The 21,953-nt window shown below is 43.5% G+C and overlaps 1 protein-coding gene across 1 annotated transcript; it reads right to left on the bottom strand.

Annotated features, from left to right (window-relative positions):
• Positions 1 to 886: 886 nt before the first annotated feature.
• On the bottom strand, positions 887 to 2,815 carry GADD45G (growth arrest and DNA damage inducible gamma). The gene is made up of 4 exons (XM_077469922.1): positions 2,628 to 2,815; positions 2,166 to 2,267; positions 1,804 to 2,017; positions 887 to 1,686 (listed from the first exon to the last, which is right to left on the bottom strand). Exons 1-4 carry the CDS (start codon positions 2,678 to 2,680, stop codon positions 1,576 to 1,578), a joined length of 480 nt encoding a protein of 159 aa, XP_077326048.1. The 5' UTR covers positions 2,681 to 2,815; the 3' UTR covers positions 887 to 1,575.
• Positions 2,816 to 21,953: the final 19,138 nt, after the last annotated feature.

The raw sequence follows: 21,953 nt of genomic DNA on the forward strand, positions 1-21,953 counted from the left end.
CATCCAATTTCTACATTTCTGCATTTGTAAATACCAAAAGCTAATATAAAGGAATAGTAGTGGTAAAAAAGCACTTGTGATCTAACCAATTATTATTATTCTACAATTCTCCTTTAAGGTGGGTGTCTTCTATGCCTACATACTTTTGCTAATAGGTGTCCCTCATTCCCATTTCAGAAAGGAGGGAGGTATGAGCTATGTAGTGCAAGGACCTGCCCGACTGCATACAAATCAATAGTGTTTAGGTCTAAGCTTATATTATATGGTTTTGGTAAATACAAAGGAACATTTTGTAAGTAAATTGTATAATGGATGCACAGCCTGGAAATTCCCAACTTCTTTCTAGAGCTAGGGTAAAACCCAAATAGCTTTTTTGATTTTTTTTTTTTTTTTTCTGTGTGTTTTGCATGACTATAGGAAGGGGGGTGGGGAACTTTTATTTCACAGTTGAATGCCTGTGGTTCCAGGGAAGCCCCTGACGGGGGCACATGGCCAGCTGCACTTTTTAAAGCAGAACAGAAACTTGTCTCTCTAAAGGCCTCCTATTAGAATAATGCACTAATTTGAAATGCAGGATCTCCCGTCTTGCAAGCTGTTGCGATAAGCAGCTGTTGCAGGAGGGTTAGAGGTCACATTATCTGATTGAATAGTAAGCATTAACAGCCTCAGCCAAGGCTTATCTTGAGGAGCAAGCACCTTCTGTGCTAAGAAAAAAGGGACAATACAGTCTGCTCACAAAGGGGGCTGGCACAGAACAAAGCTGGCACTACTTTAGGATAAAAAAAATAAAAAAGGCATGCAGGTTCATTTAGGCTGACCGTTATAGTGTGCATTTTATGTCATATATACCAACTCTATATAAAATATTGCAAACTGACAACCAAAGTAAGTTTCAATTTGTTTATTAAATATAAAGAAATATCTAAATGAACATTACTGTAATCGATGGAATTAAAGTAAGCACTTTATGATAGTGCTATATAGCCATGCACAGGTATGATGAAAGTCTGTGTAATATAAAGTTCATAGTTCATTGGTGTTTCGGGTCTCTGCCTCACAGACAGAATCATTAATAGAAAAATGCAGTGGATAAGCTTGATATACATTGCTGTTGATTAGCTTTATAAGTCCAAAGTTTTTTTCTTTTTATATAGTATCCAGTCCAAACATTTCCAAAAATCCACTCAAGTTCATCTTAGCAAGGTGTTTGCCAACTGTCATGTCCTTCCTTGTACCATCTTAGCCAAAAGATACATTTCCACTTTGCAAAAGTCCTTCCAGGCTTGCAAAACATGCAACATACTCCAGAGCTCCACGGTATGACTGCCCCTTCAGTGCTACTAATGTAGGAGGCTTTGCACTGGTCTGAACCTTCCCTTCTGCAGATCAGTCCACGTCAAGTTTCCTCCTTACTCTTTTGCTCCACAAGAGCCAACATCTTGCCGGTCTCAGCCACGGTTTCCGACCTCAACCGGCGTAATCCACAGACTCGGGGAATGCAGCCGGTCCAACCAGGCGCACAACACCGTGATAAGAATGCAAAAACGATTTTCACAATCTAATGCATGAATCAGTTCACTCGGGAAGGGTAATAGTTGGAACCCAGTCATTAACATTACGGCTTTCTTCGCAAAATAGACCAAGTTTTTCCAGAGCAGGGTCTTTCCAAGCATCCTCACTGGGGTTCTGAGAAGAAAAAAAAAAGGAACAGAACATGAGTAAACTGCTTAGGAGTAGAAAGTTGAGACATAGCCAAAGGCACAGTGCCAAGTCAGGAGAGAAGAGCTGAAACACGACACTTACCGTAATAAGGATGCAATGCAGATCTTTCGGCTCTCCAGACTCATCGTTGCTGCCCAAGATTTCAGCCAGCTTTTCGGTGTCATTTAGACGTACGATGTTGATGTCATTTTCACAGCAGAAAGCTTGGATGAGGGTGAAGTGGATCTGCAGGGCAATGTCGCCCTCGTCGAACTCATCAGCAGCCAGAATGCAGAAAGTGACATTGTCTGGATCTCTGTAGAAGAAAAAGGAACACGCACGTTAGTTCTGCAGTTGGAAAAAATAAAAAAAAATACAAGTGGGTCTGTGTGTGGGCAATGTGTTACGTGTGTGCATGAGTAATAGGTGTGCGTGGGATCTATGCAAGGGAGTTGGATACTTACACATTCATTACTTTGGCAGACTCGTAGACTCCAACGGTCAGACACTCCTGTCTCTGGGCGGAGATGAGCAGCTCGTGAAGAGCCTTGCCAGCGCTGTGCATTCTGAACAAGACAAAAATAAATGCACTTAATACCAGAATCCAAGCATCACCAGAAGCAATAATACATAATGTACCAAAGGCTAACGCTAACAGCGTGATCTATATTGAAAGCTCCTTATAAGGCTGTAGCTCTATCTGCTCCCTACACTGGGTGCTGTCACTTCAACAGGCTACACATGGTCTATACAACATCTGATCACTAGCATGCTTAATACAAATCTACATTTGTTAAATCAAAAGCCGCCCCTCCCAGCCAACGCTTTTCTAGTTCAATGCAATAAACCCAATAATACTATAACATGTACCCTACATCTCCCCAATAGATAACTAGCAATATAGCAGAAATAAGCACGATAATTACCTTTCAGTGTTTTCTACAACGGTTTCCTGTCCGTGAACCTCTTCCAGAGTCATGATGCTTGAATGCTTCACAAAGGAATAGCTAAGAGGCAGCACAAAAAAAAATCCAATGGTTTGCCAAAGGCGAGCTGTTATATCCAAAGAGGGTTTGTAAGATCAGAGAATCCCAAGCAGTGAGTGAAGAACACAGGCAGCAGCTCAGGCTTATATTTAGTGACAGGAGTAGGCGTGGTTTGTAGTGCTCCTTCTCTCTCATTGGCTGGCGGAGGGACACATTGTAATGCAAATCCTGATCAGAAAGCTCTGGCTCGTGCCAGAAGGCCACATGGGGGAGGGGGGGCTGTGCAGCAGAGCAGAGTGTGTCTGTGGTGGGCGCAGGGGGATTTTTTTTTTTTTTTTTTTTTTACAATGACTCAAAGTCTAATGTCTTTGTGATGCTGTTACCGGGCAGACTGGAGCCTGCGGGTTTTAGATTTTTACAAGAACACAGGGGTTACCTCAAAAGAAGCCCTGAACTTTATATCGGTGCCCAAATGTGGGTGTTAAAAACTTTACTTTCTTTGCACTTTTTAGCTGAGCATGATGATCACTGCTGTGAAATGATGAGACCAGTCAAAGTTGAACATATGAGATCTCTATTAATTAACATTACAAGTAAATGCATATAATATATATATATATATATATATATATATATATATATATATATATATATATAAAAGGCAATTTTATATATTATATATTTATAATATAATATTATAAAATTATATAATGATAATAATAATAATAATAATATATATAAAGGCAATATTTTTTAACCCTCGATTAGTCCTGCCGACCATCGTCGCCGAGACAAAAATCCTCGTTGACTTGTCATCAAAGCAAGAGAGACAAATCCTCCAATGAGGACAATTGTTCCTATGACAGCGTCGATGCACGTATTTGGGCACACGCCGCATGAATTCAGCGTATTTCCGCACCCAAGAGTGGCAGGTTTTGGCATAGATCTGCAACCGGCACAGATCAATGACGCCGCGGCCGTAACACCTGTACCCGCACACATCCGTGGGGACACGTGCACAGGGATGCAAGCCGTTTGCAACCAAGACCACTTGGGGACTCCCAATCGTAGAAATATGCTGATTTTTTTGCAGTGTACCCCCCCCCCCCCCAAATGCATCCGAGTGCATGAGCCCTAAGAATTTTTTTCTAAAAGAGGTTTCTTGTCTCCAGGAAAGGGAAATCTTCCTAGCAGAACACATACAGCAAAAAATGACTTGATTATCATTTTAACCCTTTCCTGCTCTATCTAAAAAAAAAAGGGTTTTACATACATTTTAGAGAATAAAGATCTGGCTGTGATGATGCATTTGGGAATAATGTGTTCCAGATCAATGCCTATCCTCCTAATTATGCAGAGATGGACATCTTGCGGGATTGTATATATATTTTTTTTTTTCAGGGCACAGATCTTCACAGATAATAGGGTCACTGTGCAGCAGATTGTGAATGGCACACGCTGCTACTTTGCATTTCTATAGGAGTCACACAATGGGGGAGAGGTCTGGCGTGTGGCAGTTTGGAGATTAGACAATTGGCCCCTTTTTCTCTTTCTAGGGATACTGTCCACCTGCCACTAGGATGGGGTTGTGTTTGGGGGGGGGGGGAGAAGCGGAGCACACATGGATCTTCTAACAATGTCCTCCAGATGAAAAACCTCCCAACCCCCTCTACTATTCATTCCAGTAGGGGGGTCCCAGTTTCTCTTTAACCCTTTCTGCAGCCAGCCTTTGCTTTCAGGCACGTGGATGAGGAGCTCTCCAGCACCTACACAAGGGACCAGCTCTGCCAGTGACACATACTTTGTCCCAGTTAGTCATCTGCCATCTCCAGACAGCAGAAACCAGTCCTGGTACTGGGATCTATACACTGGCCTCTGAAGAATACATTGCAACATTATTATTGTAAACTGGCAGACACATGGAATCAGACTAGACCAGGCGAGACACACAGGAATGTAAACCAGGCAGCGCTGGAAGCTTGCACTTCTAGACGGAGCTAATCAGGGCAAAGCATTATAGCAGACACATCTTACAGACAACTGGCTCCTTGCTTTGCTTTTTGTGTTCACCTTGTTGTTTGCAAATGTTAGATTTGATTTGAAATATTCATGGCTTGATGTTTGCAAATACTGGGGTGGATTTACTAAAGGCAAATAGACGTGTTCACTTTGCAATGGATTTTTTTTCCCTAAGGGCCGGTTCACACAGCGGGCGATGCGAGGCGACACGACTCGCCTCGCCTCGCTCCCGCAAGTCGCCCCCGTTCTGTACAATGGAACCGTTCTGAGAGGAGCGACTCGAGTCGCTCCGACTCAGAAAAAAGGTTCCTGTACTACTTCTGGGCGACTTCGGGGGCGACTTGCATTGACTTCTATACAGAAGTCCTCTGCAAGTCGCCGCTGAGGTCGCCGCAGGTCGCGGCGAGGCAAGTCGGAGACGCCTCGCCGCACCTGCAGTGTGAACCGGCCCTTAGTGTGCTGAAGGAGGTGAAGCTCTGCCAACTTCCATCATCTAATCATGTTGCAAGGTATAAAATTGGGGTTTAGTTACTAAAACTAGAGAGTGCAAAATCTGGTGCAGCTCTGCATAGAAAGCAATCAGCTTCCAGGTTTTTTTTTTTTTTTTTGCTTAACCACTTCCCACCCGGCCAATGCATATATACGGCCGGGTGGGAGCCGTCTAATCCTGATAGGACGTTCAGGAACGTCATTCAGGAGTAGCGGGATCGCGCGCGCGCGCGCCCGCGCAGCGGCGCGATCCCGATGTGCTCGTGTCACCCGGACACGGCACATCTCAGATCGGCAGGAGGGCTCTGTGATTGGCCCTCCTGATCACATGACGGCCGTGTCCAATCACGGCCGTCATGTGATGTAAACAAACAGCCGGTTGCTAGGCAATCGGCTCTCCTCTCCTCACACGGAAGTCACCGCTGAGGAGAGGAGAGCAGAACGCTGCAGCCGGCTGATGATCAGTGAGTATGGGCTGCTTTTTACAGCTTTTTACTCACTGATCATCAGTGTAGTGTAAACACACAACACACCACACAGTACAAACACAGTCCCCACATATGTCCCCAAAACATACATGTCCCCAAATAATAAAAACACATGTCCCTAATGATAAAAACATGTCCCCCACATATGTCCCACTAAAATCACATGTCCCAATGATTATCTGCACACATATGTACGTGATCACCTGCACACATATGTACATGATCATTTGCGTACATATGTCCGTGATCACACAAACCAATTATTATACACTTAACGGAATTTTTTTTACCAAAAACATGTAGCAGAATACATTTTGGCTTAAATTTATGACAAAATTTGATTTTATTGGATTTCTTTTCAAATAGAAAAAAGAAAATATTGTTTTTTTCCCAAATTTCCGCTTTTTTTGCGCTTATATCGCAAAAAAAAAAAAACGGAGTCGTGAATAAATACCACCAAAATAAAGCTCTATTTGTGCGAACAAAATGATAACAATTTCATTTGGGTACAGTGTAGCATGACCGCGCAATTGTCACTGAAAGCGCTAGAGCGCTGAAAGCTGAAAATTGGGCTGGGAAGGAAGGGGGTGAAAGTGCCCTGTATTGAAGTGGTTAATTGAACAAACTGAAGATAAAAGCTGATTGGCTACCATGCTTAGCTGCACCGAATTTTCCACGCTCCAGTTTTAGTAAATCAACCCCGGGTTTTTTTTTTTTTTAATATATTTACCATTTATCCGATTAGGTATTTTTTGCAAAGTGGATTTTCACTGAGCTCTGAGGGGAAATTTCCTGGCAAAGTGCAACCACCCTTGCAAAGTAAACAGCCTATTTACCTTTAGTAAATCAACCCCACTGCATTTAATTTAAATGTGCATGGCTCAGTGTTTGCAAATATTATATTGCATTTAAACATGCATGGCCTTAGTAACCATTTCACTACCAAACACACTGTCAATCGGTCTAATGCTTGAACATTTCAGTTTCAGTGTGATCGCACTATGCTTGTTTATCCTTGAAAAGTATGCGTAAGTGATTGGTGCTGCCAAAAGTTCAGTTGCGTTTCTCTGACACTGTCCTTTACTGCTGTGTGAAGTTTTCCTGGTAGAGTTTATTCACCCCGCAAGAGACTATGCTGGGAATTGTTTGGTTCAAATACAAAATGTCTCCGGCGACACCTGCTGGTATTTTGTTGTATGACCTCGGATAGTACAGAGACACTTGGTGCAAATTGTCCTCACTGACTGGCCAGCACCCTTGAATAACCTGTAAACACATCTAGGCTGCTGAATAAACACCAAATCATATGAGAAGTATGATCTTTTGCAATAGCCTTGGTGCGGTGAGTTAAAAGCAACTTTGTTTGAAAAAAAGTTTGGAAAAAAAAAAAAACAGTTGCTTGCAAAAGCAGATTTAATGCTTGATGGTTTAGTTCCTAATTTGAAATTAAATTAGCAGCGCGGTCAAGAAATAGTGGGAGTTAATAAATGTAGCTAAATTCAGCTTTCTTTAAATTATATACCTGTAAGCCAACCGCGGCTTCAGAAAGCATGGCAAAAAAAGTAGCATTCTGAGAGATCAGACCGGTATGTACATGAACTAAAATAATGGTACTTGAGCGCGCTCCCATCAATATAAAAATAAGGGGCTGCTGTATTGCTCATCCACAAACAGATTTGTGGATGAAAGAAAGCGCACAGCCTATGTGCAGATTTGTGGACAATGGAGAGAGTGTTGTCTGTGCTGATTTATGAACAAGGGAGAGTGCACTGCCTATATGCAGATATATGCACAAGGGAGAGCACACTGCCTATATGCAGATATGTGCACAAGGGAGAGCGCACTGCCTATATGCAGATATGTGCACAAGGGAGAGCACACTGCCTATATGCAGATATGTGCACAAGGGAGAGCGCACTGCCTATATGCAGATATGTGCACAAGAGAGAGTGCACTGCCTATATGCAGATATGTGCACAAGGGAGAGCGCACTGCCTATATGCAGATATGTGCACAAGGGAGAGCGCACTGCCTATATGCAGATATGTGCACAAGAGAGAGTGCACTGCCTATATGCAGATATGTGCACAAGGGAGAGCGCACTGCCTATATGCAGATATGTGCACAAGGGAGAGCGCACTGCCTATATGCAGATTTGTGGACAAGGGAGAGCGCACTGCCTATATGCAGATATGTGCACAAGGGAGAGCGCACTGCCTATATGCAGATATGTGAACAAGGGAGAGCGCACTGCCTAAATGCAGATATGTGCACAAGGGAGAGCGCACTGCCTATATGCAGATTTGTGGACAAGGGAGAGCGCACTGCCTATATGCAGATATGTGCACAAGGGAGAGGGCACTGCCTATATGCAGATTTGTGCACAAGGGAGAGGGCACTGCCTATATGCAGATATGTGCACAAGGGAGAGCGCACTGCCTATATGCAGATATGTGAACAAGGGAGAGCGCACTGCCTAAATGCAGAGTAGGACTTTAACTCTCTTTTAGATAGCAAGTGACCTCTGAAAATGTCAGATGCTGAAGATTCCTCTGGAGGTTGTAAAAAGCAAAGTAAGAACTTGCAGACCAACAAAGAGGTGAGTATTAAAAAAAATCTTCTTTTGCAGGCTGAGTATTTTTCAAGCATTACAATCAGGTTATTCTGCACTGTAAAAGCAGCATCACTTCCAAGAATATTCACTTCCAGCAAATGGCAACTTTCCCACTTGGCATCTCTGCTGCCGCTGCTAATGGGAAGCCCCATTTATTATCAAATAATATATTTCCTTTACAAACACAGGAAATTGTTAGGCTGATACAAATGGAAGTTCTTCTAATAATAATGAAGTATCTTTTGTCTGCATCAGTGGTGATGACTGAAGATCATCAGTAATCATTTTCTATATTTGTATAGAATGGACTTATTACACAGAACTCCTTACAGAGTACATAGAACCATTACAGTCCCTGGAGGAGATCATAATTTAATATAACTCTCACGTTTATACACACTAGAGGCAATTTGGAAGGATGCCAGATAAGTTAATTACATGAGTATGAACTGTGGAAAGAAACAACAGCACCTAAAGGTAAACCCTACAAACCCTTGGGGGAACATACAAACTCCACATAGATAATGTCCCTTGTGGGATATAATTATGGGACCCAGAACTAGCGTACTTATGGTGGAATTAAACCTGATTTACCTGTTCCTCAAACAGTTATGCCACGCACACACGATCGGACTTTCCACCAACAAAACTGTGGATTTTTTTCTGATGGATGTTGGCTCAAACTTGTCTTGCATATACACGGTCACACAAAACGTTGGGCAAAAATTCAGAACGTGAGAACGTGGTGACGTACAAGACGTACAACGAGCCGAGAAAAAGGAAGTTCAATAGGCAGTGCGGCTCCTTCTGCTTGATTCCAAGCATGCTTGAACTTTTGTGCGACGGACTTGTGTACACACGATCGGACTTTCCAACTAAAAAGTGAAGTTGGCTGAAAATTTGAGAACCTGCTAGCCAACATTTGTGGGTGGAAATTCCGACAGCAAATGTTCGATGGAGCATACACAGTCGGACTTTCTGACAACAAGCTCACATCCAACATTTTCCATTGGAAAGTCCGATCGTGTGTACGCAGCATTACATTCGAGGCATTCCAAGAATGATAACTTTCACAGTTGCTTGTACTCTTAACCAAACTGTCAAGCCATTAGATGGCTGGTGTCATAACTGATCACATGTGAAGCACCATGGTAACTGCAGATCAAACAGAGGCTAAGATGGCAGCTTCCTCCACGGCAAGGTAGAGGAGGGTTTAGTTCCACTTTCCCCCTTCTCCCCTCCTTTGAAAACCAATAGGGATGGAGATCTGTGTACTGGATAGTCATGGTCTCATATAAAGTCCCAATTTCTCGTCTTTTTATATCAGTTACACTTTAAGCTATCCATGCACAGTTAGATCTTCATTTAAGTGTTTGCAGAAGCATCGTTCTCCAACAATCCTACTGTCATTGAGTCAACTAATTTTGTACCAAACCCCTAAAACGCCCTGCTATTTGCATTCCAGACGTATTAAACACGCTTCATTAAAATATGTACAATGTCTATGAAGGAAATCCACATTCACCGTTAGAATTTCACTTGTTTAGGAACAATTTTCCATCCTGCTCCTTCAAATTTCTCATTGTCACGGGTCGATTTGACCCCCACTAACCATTAGAAAAATGAAAAATTTCATATGACATTGCACTGGTGTATGGCCAGCTTAGTTATTTAGCTTAATCAAGCCATACCAGCCCCTATAGAGTCCATTTCTCCTCTGAGTCCCATATTGCAGTTGGGTTATAGTGTATATTGAAAATGGCCTTGGATAGCTTTAAAAATGAGCAACCACCAGCCATGACCCTAGCTTGATTGATAGCTAGGGTCATGGCTGGTGGTTGCTCATTTTTAAAGGCTTAGGCTTAGTGATTCATTCTAAAGAAGGACTTTTGCACAAGTGATTAACATTCACATTCTTGGAAGTTCTGCTGCCATTTGTTCAAACACCCCTTAAAGTTCAGAAGTGCACAAGTACAGCTGCTGTTGTCTCTGCTGCACCTTCTAATAATATTGATTTGTAAAAAAACAGAACTGGTACACACATGCCACCTAGTGGCCACAACTTAGGTTTCTCGAATCTTGAGTAGTAGTAATTGGCAGATGTATGAATGTACTGTATTGTATCAACAAATGGGGGCCTCATTTCTGACCTTCTTGTGAAAATGCTAGTTGCTTGCCTGCCTTGATCTCTTCTCATTCACTCACATGGAACAAACACAGCTATTGAAAGTTGGAGAAACTTTTTTTTCTTGTCTCTGTACTTGTTACAAGTTCATTGCCAAAGCAATAGCATGACAGCCAGTAAACAAGCATTTTACAAGGAGAGATCTGTGCTGGTAGCCTCCATTATTTCTTTAATGACAGCTTTTTTGTAATGCTTCAAAAATACTTTGTTTATCTGTATTCTATGCCTTACTCCATTATTCAGATATGACATGATTCTTATATGATTATATTACTCTCACACCTACTGCTTATAATGCTTAGATTCGGATTTCCTCATTCAGGCTTTAACTTTCCTTATTTTTATTTATTTTTTTATATTTTTTGGGGGATTATTTATTATTATTATTATTTAAGGTACTTATATAGCGCTGTCAAATTACGCAGCGCTTTACATATACATTGTACATTCACATCGGTCTCTACCCTCAAAGAGCTTACAATCTAAGGTCCCTAACTCACATTCATATACTAAGGCGGATTTAGACAGAAGCTAATTATCCTACCAGGATAGCACCGTCAATTTACGCAGCCCTTTACATATACATTGTACAGTCACATCAGTCTCTACCCTCAAGGAGCTTACAATCTAAGGTCCCTAACTCACATTCATATACAAGGGCCAATTTAGTCAGAAGCCAATTAACCTGCCAGGAGGATTAACACTTTGGTCCATTTTGGATGGCCAAGTTGACCACCCCTGAAACTGGTTAGCTGGGGATTGGAGACTCCACAGATGTATAGCTACTATGACAGCTGCATCAAATGATGATTATCTGATGTGTTTGAGTAGTCTAAAAAGCTGGATACACACTATACAATTTTCTGTAGATTTTTTTTCCTTTCTTTAGATTTATCAAAACCATATAATATGAGGTCAAACCTTAAGAGTTTCGACTTGTATGCAATCAGGCAGGCCCTTGTACTACATGGTTTTGGTAAATCTAAAGGAAATCAGACAACAAAAGTTGTATAGTGTGTATGGGATCTTAGGCTGGTCATACATTATACAATTTTCTTGTACAATTTTCCTTTAGATTTACCAACCATATAATATGAGGTCAAACCTTTAATTTGTATGCAATCAGGCAGGCCCTTGCACTACATAGTTGAAGGTAAATCTAAAGAAAAGTAAATAAGAAAATTGAATAATGTATGGCCAGCCTGAGGGCCTCTTTATACTGTAAGGTTTCGTTGAAATAATCACATTAATTCAGCGGATTTAAATGAATAGCCTGGCAAGGCATCAGTATGGACAAAAAACAGAAATTTAGCATTTTATTCCAACACGTAATGAACTCAAGGTTACCATGCATTGTAGTATGCTGCAAATGCGTGCGTTGGGTTAGTGTGTTGGGGTGCTATTGAAAATGTCAACACAACAATGCACATACCACATTGTACTGGAGATATGTGAAGGGACCCTAAGGCTAGAAAGGAAATATACATTTTATGACCCCTCTCCATCATTGGGCCAGCTGTTGTATGTACACAGAAGCTGAAGGCAGCATTTTGTTTGTAGTACAATCTGTTCCATGTCTTATTGTAAAAAACACCACATACTGGGGGGGGGGGGTTACTAAAATGGGTGCACACAGAATCTGCCAATCAACCAATCGGCGTTTAACCTCACCTTGTTCCATGATGCTTTGATAATAAACTCTAGAAGCTGATTGGTTACTATGCACCGCTGCCCCAGATTCTGTGTACTAGTTTTAGTAAATCTCCCCCACTGTTTTACCTTACTAGTTAATAACGTTTAATAAAATATTGTGTGGCAGTTCAGTGATAGAACTAGAATGTTTATTCAGAAAATCTTATTTATACATTGCTCTAAGCAAAGTAGTGTATGTTTCTGCTCAATATTGAAGAAACTACAATCTTATTAAAAGACTAGTATGCTGAGCAGCTGACACTGTGTATAGAAAGAAGCACCCTGCAGTGGTGCAGAGATTACAGCCACATCAATAGTGTGACAATCATCTTTGCCTGCTTCAAGTGACAACTAGAATGCAAAGAGCGCCCTCTTGTGGACAAAAAAGTACAATTCTTGACATTAGTGTTACTGCTATGTACATTCAATAAAAAATTTGTACTGTGGTTTAAACACTTTGTTTTTTTATTTGTTTTCATTTGTTTATTGATGTACTAGCACAACACGTTTTTTATGTCTTATGTGTAAAAAGCAGCCACTGTTAGATACACAGAGAGCAGTGATCTGTCACTGTTACGAATGAATATTAATTCATAGTAGTAGAGGATCACTCAGAGCCAGGGCTGGGACAAAGGGTGGGCAGGATGGACAACCACCCTGGGCGCAGCAGTAAAAGGGGTGGCCCCTTACCACACTCACACTCCAGATCAGTGACTGGCAACCAGCAGACTGCAGCTTCAAGTCTGCTCTGACAGCTGCTGTTCTAACACTGTGCTCCAACGTGCCCACTCTACACCCCATCTGCTCATATTTGATACAGAAAAAACACACCAGGCATACTACTTCTGCTTATAGAAAGCAAGCGACTGGCCACCCATGTGCATTGCACACAATGCCAACCATTATCAGGTGGAGTAAGGGGCAATAGAAGAGTAAAAAACATTACCTGGTCTGATGAGTCTCGATTACAACTGCAACATTCAGATGGTAGGGTCAGAATTTGGCAGTAAACATGAAAACATGGATCCATCCTGCCTTGTATCAATGGTTCAGGCTGGTGGTGGTGATGTAATGGTGTGGGGGATAATTTCTTGGCAGACTTTGAGCCTCTTAGAACCAATTGAGCATCATTTAAACACTGCGGTTCACCTGAGTATTGTTGCTGACCATGTCCATCCTGTTATGTCTACAGTGTACCCATCATCTGATGGCTACTTCCAGCAGGACAATGCACCATGTCACAAAGCTCAAAACATTTCCAATTGCTTTGTTGAACATGACAATGAGTTTAGTGTACTCCAATGTCCTCCACAGTCACCAGATCTCAATTCAATAGAGCACCTTTGGGATGTGGTGGAACGGGAGATTCTCAACATGGACGAGCAGCCGACAAATCTGCAGCAACTGTGTGATGCTATCATGTCAATATGGACCAAAATCTCGGAAGAATGTTTCCAACACCTTGTTTACCTCTATGCCATGAAGAATTAAGACAGTTCTGAAGGCAAAAGGGGGGCCAACCTGGCTGGCACTAGCAAGGTGTACCCAATAAAGTGGCTGGTAAATATACAGTGCTGTGAAAAAGTATTTCTGATTTTATTTTATTTTTTGCATATTTGTCACACTTAAATGACTCAGATCATCAAACAAATTGTATTATTACACAAACATAACCGGAGTAAATACAAAATGCAGTTTTTAAAATATGATTTCATTTATTAGGCAAAATAGCTGTTCAAACCTGCCTGGCTTTATGTGAAAAAGTAATTGCCCACTAAACCTAATAACTGGTTGTGCCACGCTTGGAGGCAACAACTACAATCAAGCTTTTGCGATAATCGGCAATGAGTCTTTCACATTGCTATGGAGCAATTTTGCTCCTGGATGAGTCGTCGTCAATGTGCCCTTGGAGTAATTTTTGTAGTCCGGCCACTCCTAGGAAGGTTCACCACTGTTTCAAGTTATCTCCATTTGTGGATAATGGCTCTCCCCGTGGTTCATTGGAGTTCCAATGCCTTCAAAATGGCTTTGAAACCCTTCCTAGACCGATATATGTCCATTACGTTTCTAATCTGTTCTCACATTTTTTTAGAAATGTAACTATACTTTAAATATATATATATATATACACACACACAGTATCTCAAAAAAGTGAGTACACCCCTCACATTTTTGTAAATATTTTATTATACCTTTTCATGTGACAACACTGAACCAATGACACTTTGCTAAAATGTAAAGTATTGAGTGTACAGCTTGTATAACAGTGTGAATTTGCTGTCCCCTCCAAATAACTCAACACACAGCCATTAATGTCTAAACCGCTGGCAACAAAAGTGAGTACACCCCTATGTGAAAATGTCCAAATTGGGCCCATTTAGCCATTTTCCCTCCCTAATGTCATGTGACTCATTAGTGTTACAAGGTCTCAGGTGTGAATGGGGGTTAAATTTGGTATTATCACTCTCACTCTCTCATACTGGTCACTGGAAGTTCAAAATGGCACCTCATGGCAAAGAACTCTCTGAGGATCTGAAAATAAAGAATGCTCTACATAAAGATGGCCTAGGCTATAAGAAGATTCGCAAGACCCTGAAACTGAGCTGCAGCACGTTGACCAAGACCATACAGCGGTATAGCAGGACAGGTTCTACTCAGAACAGGCTTTACCATGGTCAACCAAAGAAGTTGAGTGCTCAGCGTCGTATCCAGAGGTTGTCTTTGGGAAATAGAAGTATGAGTGCTGCCAGCATTGCTGCTGAGGTTGAAGGGGTGGGGGGTCAGCCTGTCAGTGCTCAGACCATACTCGGCACACTGCATCAAATTGTCTGCATGGCTGTCGTCCCAAAAGGAAGCCTCTTCTAAAGATGATGCACAAGAAAGCCTGCAAACAGTTTGCTGAAGACAAGCAGACTAAGGACATGGATTACTGGAGCCATGTCCTGTGGTCTGGTGAAACAAAGATAAACGTATTTGGTTCAGATGGTGTCAAGCGTGTGTGGCGGCAACCAGATGAGAAGTACAAAGACAAGTGTGTCTTGCCTGCAGTCAAGCATGGTGGTGGGAGTGTCATGGTCCGGGGCTGCATGAGTGCTGCCGGCACTGGGGAGCTACAGTTCATTGAGGGAATCATGAATGCCAGCATGTACTCTAACATGTTGAAGCAGAGCATGATCCCCTCCCTTTAGAAGACTGGGCCGCAGGGCAGTATTCCGACATGATAACGACTCCAAACACACCTCCAAGATGACCACTGCCTTGCTAAAGAAGATGAGGGTAAATTTGATGGACTGACCAAGCATGTCTCCAGACCTAAACCCTATTGAGCATCTGTGGGGCATCCCCAAATGGAAGGTGGAGGAGCGCAAGGTCTCTTACATCCACCAGCTCTGTGATGTTATCATGGAGGAGTGAAAGAAGACTCCAATGGCAACCTGTGAAGCTCTGGTGAACTCCATGCCCAAGAGGGTTAAGGCAGTGCTGGAAAATAATGGTGGCCACACAGAATATATTCACACGTTGGGCCCAATTTGGACATTTTTACTTAGGGGTGCACTCACTTTTGTTGCCAGCGGTTTAGACATTAATGGCTGTGTGTTGAGTTATTTTGAGGGGACAGCAAATTTACACTGTTATGCCGCGTACATACAATCCGGACTCGGCAGTCTGGCGGACAATCCGGCCGTCTGTGTGCTAGTCCGCCGGACTTTTGAAATGAACAAACTTGCCCACACACAGAGAAAAGTCTGTTCATTTTGAATGCGGCTCCAGGTAGACGGGACTAGCGAAGGAGGTCAATGTCACCGCCTCCATAGGCGAGATTGACACCTCGCTGGCCCCGTCACCTGGTATGGACTTAAAGGGGAAGTCCTACGCCGAAAAAACGCGTGGGGGTCCCCCCCAAGGTCCATATCAGGAAGAGGGTGGGGAAGAGCGAGCACCCCCCCCTCCTGAGCCGTACCAGGCCGTGTGCCCTCAACATGGGGGGTGCTTTAATTTTACACCTTGTCCATATGTTGATGAGGACAACGGCCTCTTCCCGACAACCCTGGCCGTTGGTTGTCGGGGTCTGCGGACAAGGGGGCTTATCGGAATCCGGGAGCCCTCTTTAATAAGGGGGCCCCCAGATACCAGCCCGCACCCTATGTGAATGAGTATTGGGGTACCATGTACCCCTACCCATTCACCTGGTGAAAAAAAGTGTAAAGAAAAACAACACAACACATGTTTTTAAAATAATTTATTGCACAGCTCCGGTGGTCTTCCGTCTTGGGGGGTCTTCTCGCCAGACTTTCTTATTCGTCGCCGCCATCCTGGGGGGCCTTCTTCTGACTTTGGGGGTCTTGTCCCCCTCTTCAGTTCTTCTTGACGGGCCTCCGCTTTCTTCTTCCAGCTCTTTTACTAGCGGTGGCCCGGTCTTCTGTCGCCGCCGCCGCCTTCTCTTCTTCTTCTTCCTTGAGATGTTGACTCAACGCTTTCTCTGGCGGCAATGACAGGGACGTGTTGTGCGGTGACTTATATAGGGACAATGGGCAGGGTCACTGGGTGATGTCACATGGTGACCCCGTCCCCTTATGATGTCACAGTCCCAGCATCCTCCGGGAAGACCCCCCAAGACAGAAGACCACCGGAGCTGTGCAATAAATTATTTTAAAAACACGTGTTGTTACACTTTTTTTACCAGGTGAATGAGTAGGGGTACATGGTACCCAAATACTCATTCACATAGGGTGGGGGCCTGTATCTGGGGGCCCCCTTATTAAAGGGGGCTCCAGGATTCCGATAAGCCCCCCGCCTGCAGACCCCGACAACCAACGGCCAGGGTTGTCGGGAAGAGGCCCTTGTCCTCATCAACATGGGGACAAGGTGCTTTGGGGTGGGGGGGCCGCTCCCCCCATGTTGAGGGCACGCGGCCTGGTACGGCTCAGGAGGGGGGGGCGCTCGCTTGTCCCCACTCCCTTTCCTGACCGGCCGGATAAGGGTCTGATATGGACTTTGCGGAGGACCCCCATGCCGTTTTTTCGGCGTAGGGCTTCCCCTTTAAGTCCATACCAGGTGGTGGGGCTCGCGAGGTGTCAATCTCGCCTATGGAGGCGGCGACATTGACCTCCTTCGCTAGTCCCGTCTACCTGGAGCCGTGTTCAAAATAGAACGGACTTTTCTCCGTGTGTGGGCAAATCCGTTCATTTCAAAAGTCCGGCATGTGTGGGCAGGTCCGCTCGTTCGGAAAGTCCGGAGGACCTCCACTGCAAAGTCCGGTGGTTTGTCCGCCGAATAGTCAGATCGTGTGTATGATGCAAGCTTTACACTCACTACTTGACATTGTAGCAAAGTGTAATTTCTTCAGTGTTGTGCCATGAAAAGATAGAATAACATATTTACAAAAACGTAAGGGGTGTACTCACTTTTGTGAGATACTGTACAGTATATTTAAAGGTCACTATAACCAACCAGGCGGTGTAAACTGTGGAGCAAAACAAATCTTACCCATGTCACTTGCTATGAAGGTTTCATGGAGGATGACTCATGTTTTGACTAACGTAAACATGGTAATTAATTCCTACACAGTCCTTTAGGGTCCTCTTATTTTTCTTGCGTTGTGCATAGACTGTTTTCCTGCCATGATAAATACACTATGTGGGGTTTGATCGGTAACACTAGGAAACCTTAGCATAGAGCTTTCATGTTGTGAGTCATCCACAATACTGGAATTGTGGAAGGGAAGACCGGCGCTGTCCTCTGGGATATGACAGAGCAGAATTACAGTAGTTCAGTATACAGAGCAGTGAGCACAGAGACTGGCATGCTGCTGCTCCACATCATTTTATGTCTGAAATTACAGGAAGTAATTTGTGCTTTGTCAGGGGACGTGACACTCCATGAACACGAAGAACAACTTGTTTTGAATGCGATCAGTAACATTATATAATAATGAGAGCTGGTACATTTGTTGTTTTCTTGTAGTTACATTGGTCATTTGACCTCATTTTAAGATGCAGACTACTAAATCGTCATGCACCAACATGTGTCCGGGTTTCAGCAATCAGGCCTGCTAAAATATTTTCTGATCTTATGAATGAACAGCTACTTATTACTTGGTACTCAACTGGACCTACTCCAGCAATAAAGAGTTTAAAGCGGAACTCTTATTTAGTAAAACCTTGGCTTGAGAGTAACATGAGAGTGTTTTGCAAGACATGCAAACATTTTTTTTATACATTTTGAATTGATAAACAAGGGATGTCTTGATATACAAGTGGTTTCATGTCACAACTGAGCATAAAAGAGAAGAGAGGCGCCTCTAAGTGTAGCAATATGGTTATATTTAATGAAGGCACAACATTTAGGAACATGGTTAATGATTAAAACAGGCACATCTAAGCAGAGATAAGTACGTAAGATCTAAGATCCAAGCATCTGGGGTAAAGCTGTCCACATAGACCATCCTCTGCACCGCCATCAACGTCATCCCTACCACTCTGCGCTCCACGAGCGGTCGAAGCCTCGCTTTCAGATTGTTCTACAGCAGGGTCGTCTTCACGGTCACAATTGCAGACTGACAGCTGTGAGAGCCGGCGGTACGGAGGAAGGTCTATTTGGACAGCTTTACCCCGGATGCCTGCATACTTACCCTGTTTCCCCAAAAATAAGACCTACAAGGATTTTAACTAGGGCTTATTTGGGAGGTAGGGCTTATATTGCAGCCATCACCGACAATCACGCTAGGTCTTATTTTCGGGGAAACAGGGTAGATGTGCCTGTTTTAATCACCAACCATGTGAGTTTCTAAATGTTGTACCTTAATTAAATGTAACCATATTGCTACACTTGGAGGTGCCTCTCTTCTCTTTTATACTCCATTTGTGGATGGACATTTCATGGTTACACAACCTGGTCACGTTGCTATAATCTTTTTTGTCAAAGTATAATTGAACAAGCTGAATTTAGAAGCTGATGGGCTACCATCTACAGCTGCACCAGATTTTGCACTCTCCAGTTTTAGTAAATCAAATCCTGTGTGTAGCATCAGCTAATACAATATATATATTGCTGTGTTCCTGCAGTGGTATGGGGACTTCCTGTCATATTCCCAGAACAAAATCAAGTCAGGCTGAGCGCTGCTCAGCCATTCACAGGAAGCCTTGTATTCTATGAATGAATAAAGGGCTTTCTCTGAGGTGAAGATGTAAGCGGATGACACAACAATCTCCAACTAATGCCACGTACACACAAGCGGAATGTCCGACAGAAAAAGTCAGACAGGAGCTTTTCATCGTATATTCCAATCGTGTGTATGCCTCATCGGACTTTTTATGTCGAAAATTCTGACGGACCTAGAAATAGAACATGTTCTAAATATTTCCGACGGAACCAATTCCTATCGGGAAAACCGCTCGCCTGTATGCTGTTCCGACGGACCAAAAACGACACATGCACTGAAGCAAGTACGAGACAGAAGCTATTGGCTACTGAACTTCCTTTTTCTAATCACGTCGTTCGCGTTGTACGTCATCGTGTTCTTGACGGTCGGACTTTGATGTGATCGTGTGTATGCAAGACAGTTTCAGCGGAATTCTGTCTTAACTCCGTCGGAAAAACCTTCAGAGTTTATTCCGACAGGAAAACTGGTCGTGTGTACAGGGCATTAGCCAAGTAGAGGAAGTCTTGTATTAGTTCATAAAGCACAAGGCTTTCTGTGAATGGCTGAGCGGCACTCAGCCAGAATTGTGCTCCTGTAACAGGTCAGGAAGTCCCTATACTGCTGCCAGAACACATTGCTGTATACTGTATGTAATTGATGCTACATACCGTTTATACAATGCTGCCAGCAGCTGCATTTCTTTATACTGGAAATAATTTTCCCAGCCCAAACTATCTATTAGGGTAACACAAAACCTGTAGTAAGACTATAACTTTTTACTATAGTGGTAGCACTGATACAGGAAGGTAAATGCATAGGGGCATCCCTTCTCAACCAGGGTTCTGTGGAACCCTACCAATAATCCAGAGGTTGCAAGGGGTTCCTTGAGCAATGAGCAGTAGTGAATTAATCCTCTGGCTAGGGTACTTGTGTAGTTCCAGCACCAAAATCACTTTAGTCAGAGACTTGGGACCAGTAATAATCAATGTATGGGGTTCCACTGCCCAGTGCCCACCCATATAAGGTGAATTTCCCTCATTGACCACCTACAACAATGTTTCTCAACTCCAGTCCTCAAGGCACCCCAACAGGTCATGTTTTCAGATGAAATAGCTGTGGTACCGTATATACTCGAGTATAAGCCGAGATTTTCAGCCTCTTTTTTGAGGCTAAAAGTGCCCCCCTCGGCTTATACTCGAGTCATCGCCGTCTGCCTGCCCGATCAGTGTATCGAGCAGACAGACGGCGGCCATTCTACTATTCAAAAGCCGTGCCTCCCTCTCTGTGATAGGCGGAACACTCAATTTCCCAGCAGTCAGTGTTCCGCCTATCACGGACATCCGCTCATTCTCATACTATGGATGAGGATGAGAGGATGTCCGTGATAGGCGGAACACTGACTGCTGGGAAATTGAGTGTTCCGCCTATCACAGAGAGGGAGGCGCATGCAGCTTTTGAACAGAGGAATGGCCGCCGTCTGCCAGGAGGAGAGCGTGGCACACAGAGAGGCTGCAGATTGGCACAGGTAGGCAGGGATGGACGGACAGCACAGCACAGCGACGGACGGGACACAGCGACGGACGGGACAAAGCGACGGACGGGACACAGGGACACAGCGACGGACGGGACACAGCGACGGACGGGACACAGGGACGACGGGACACAGGGATGGACACAGGGACACAGGGATGGACACAGGGACACAGGGATGGACACAGGGACACAGGGACGGACGGGACACAGGGACGGACGGGACACAGGAATGGACACAGGGATGGACGGGACACAGGGATGTCTCACCCTCGGCTTATACACGAGTCAATAAGTTTCCCAGTTTTTTGGGGGTAAATTGGGGGCCTCGGCTTATACTCGGGTCGGCCTATACTCGAGTATATACGGTAATTACTAAGGCAGTGAAAGTGATAAAATTACCTGTGCAAAATAATGAAAAGCTTGAAAACATGACCTGTTGGGGCGCCTTGAGGATTGGAGTTGAGAAATACTGCCCGACAAATTGCTTTTAGTAAGGGCTTTCCGAGACCTTAAAATTATTTGAGGGGTTCCTCTGGGGTAAAAGAGTTGAGAAAGGCTATTCTGGGGCTTGCAACAAGGAAGAATTCTCCAGAAATCCCTCCATGCATACCAGAAAGGCCAATATATGCTCTGCTTGTACTGTATATACAAGGGCTTTACAGAGCAGTCAATAAATGCCTTCCTAAGGAAAACATAAGTATGAGTCCAAAATTATATTTAAAAAAATAAAGAAAACAGATATCATTTTGTAAGGTACAGATCACTCATTCTGGATCCCGCAACTAAACAGGTGCATGTTGACTTTTAAATGTATTATTGAGTTTGGTAATAATTTCCAATATCTTTGTATCCAAATAGAGGCATTTACAAATGTGTAATTTTTACAGAGTGATGATTCTGCCAAGGGTATACAGAGAAGCCCCCCACACACACACGCCAAAGAATGATGATGCACCTAAGGCAGTTTACCCTCCTGCCCCCCACACACACACGCACACCTTCTCCTGGCCTGACTGCTGGCTCATGGCTCATCGGCTCATGTCATAAAATGTAAAAGAAACCCTAATACCTTGTTGCAGTAACTGCAAGAACTAGTCCAGTGGAA

The sequence above is a fragment of the Lithobates pipiens genome, unplaced genomic scaffold, assembly GCF_037356315.1.
Source record: "Lithobates pipiens isolate NorthernLeopardFrog02 unplaced genomic scaffold, aLitPip1_a1.2 Scaffold_11, whole genome shotgun sequence".
NCBI lineage: Eukaryota > Metazoa > Chordata > Amphibia > Anura > Ranidae > Lithobates > Lithobates pipiens.

Bases quoted from the DNA above. Each gene is read 5' to 3' on its own strand.
- GADD45G (XM_077469922.1), bottom strand. From the start codon at position 2,680: ATGACTCTGGAAGAGGTTCACGGACAGGAAACCGTTGTAGAAAACACT. The intron at 2,018-2,165 runs GTAAGTATCCAA...TTTCTTCTACAG, and splicing joins TCTGCCAAAGTAATGAATGT to AGATCCAGACAATGTCACTT. The intron at 1,687-1,803 runs GTAAGTGTCGTG...TTTTCTTCTCAG, and splicing joins TGCATTGCATCCTTATTACG to AACCCCAGTGAGGATGCTTG.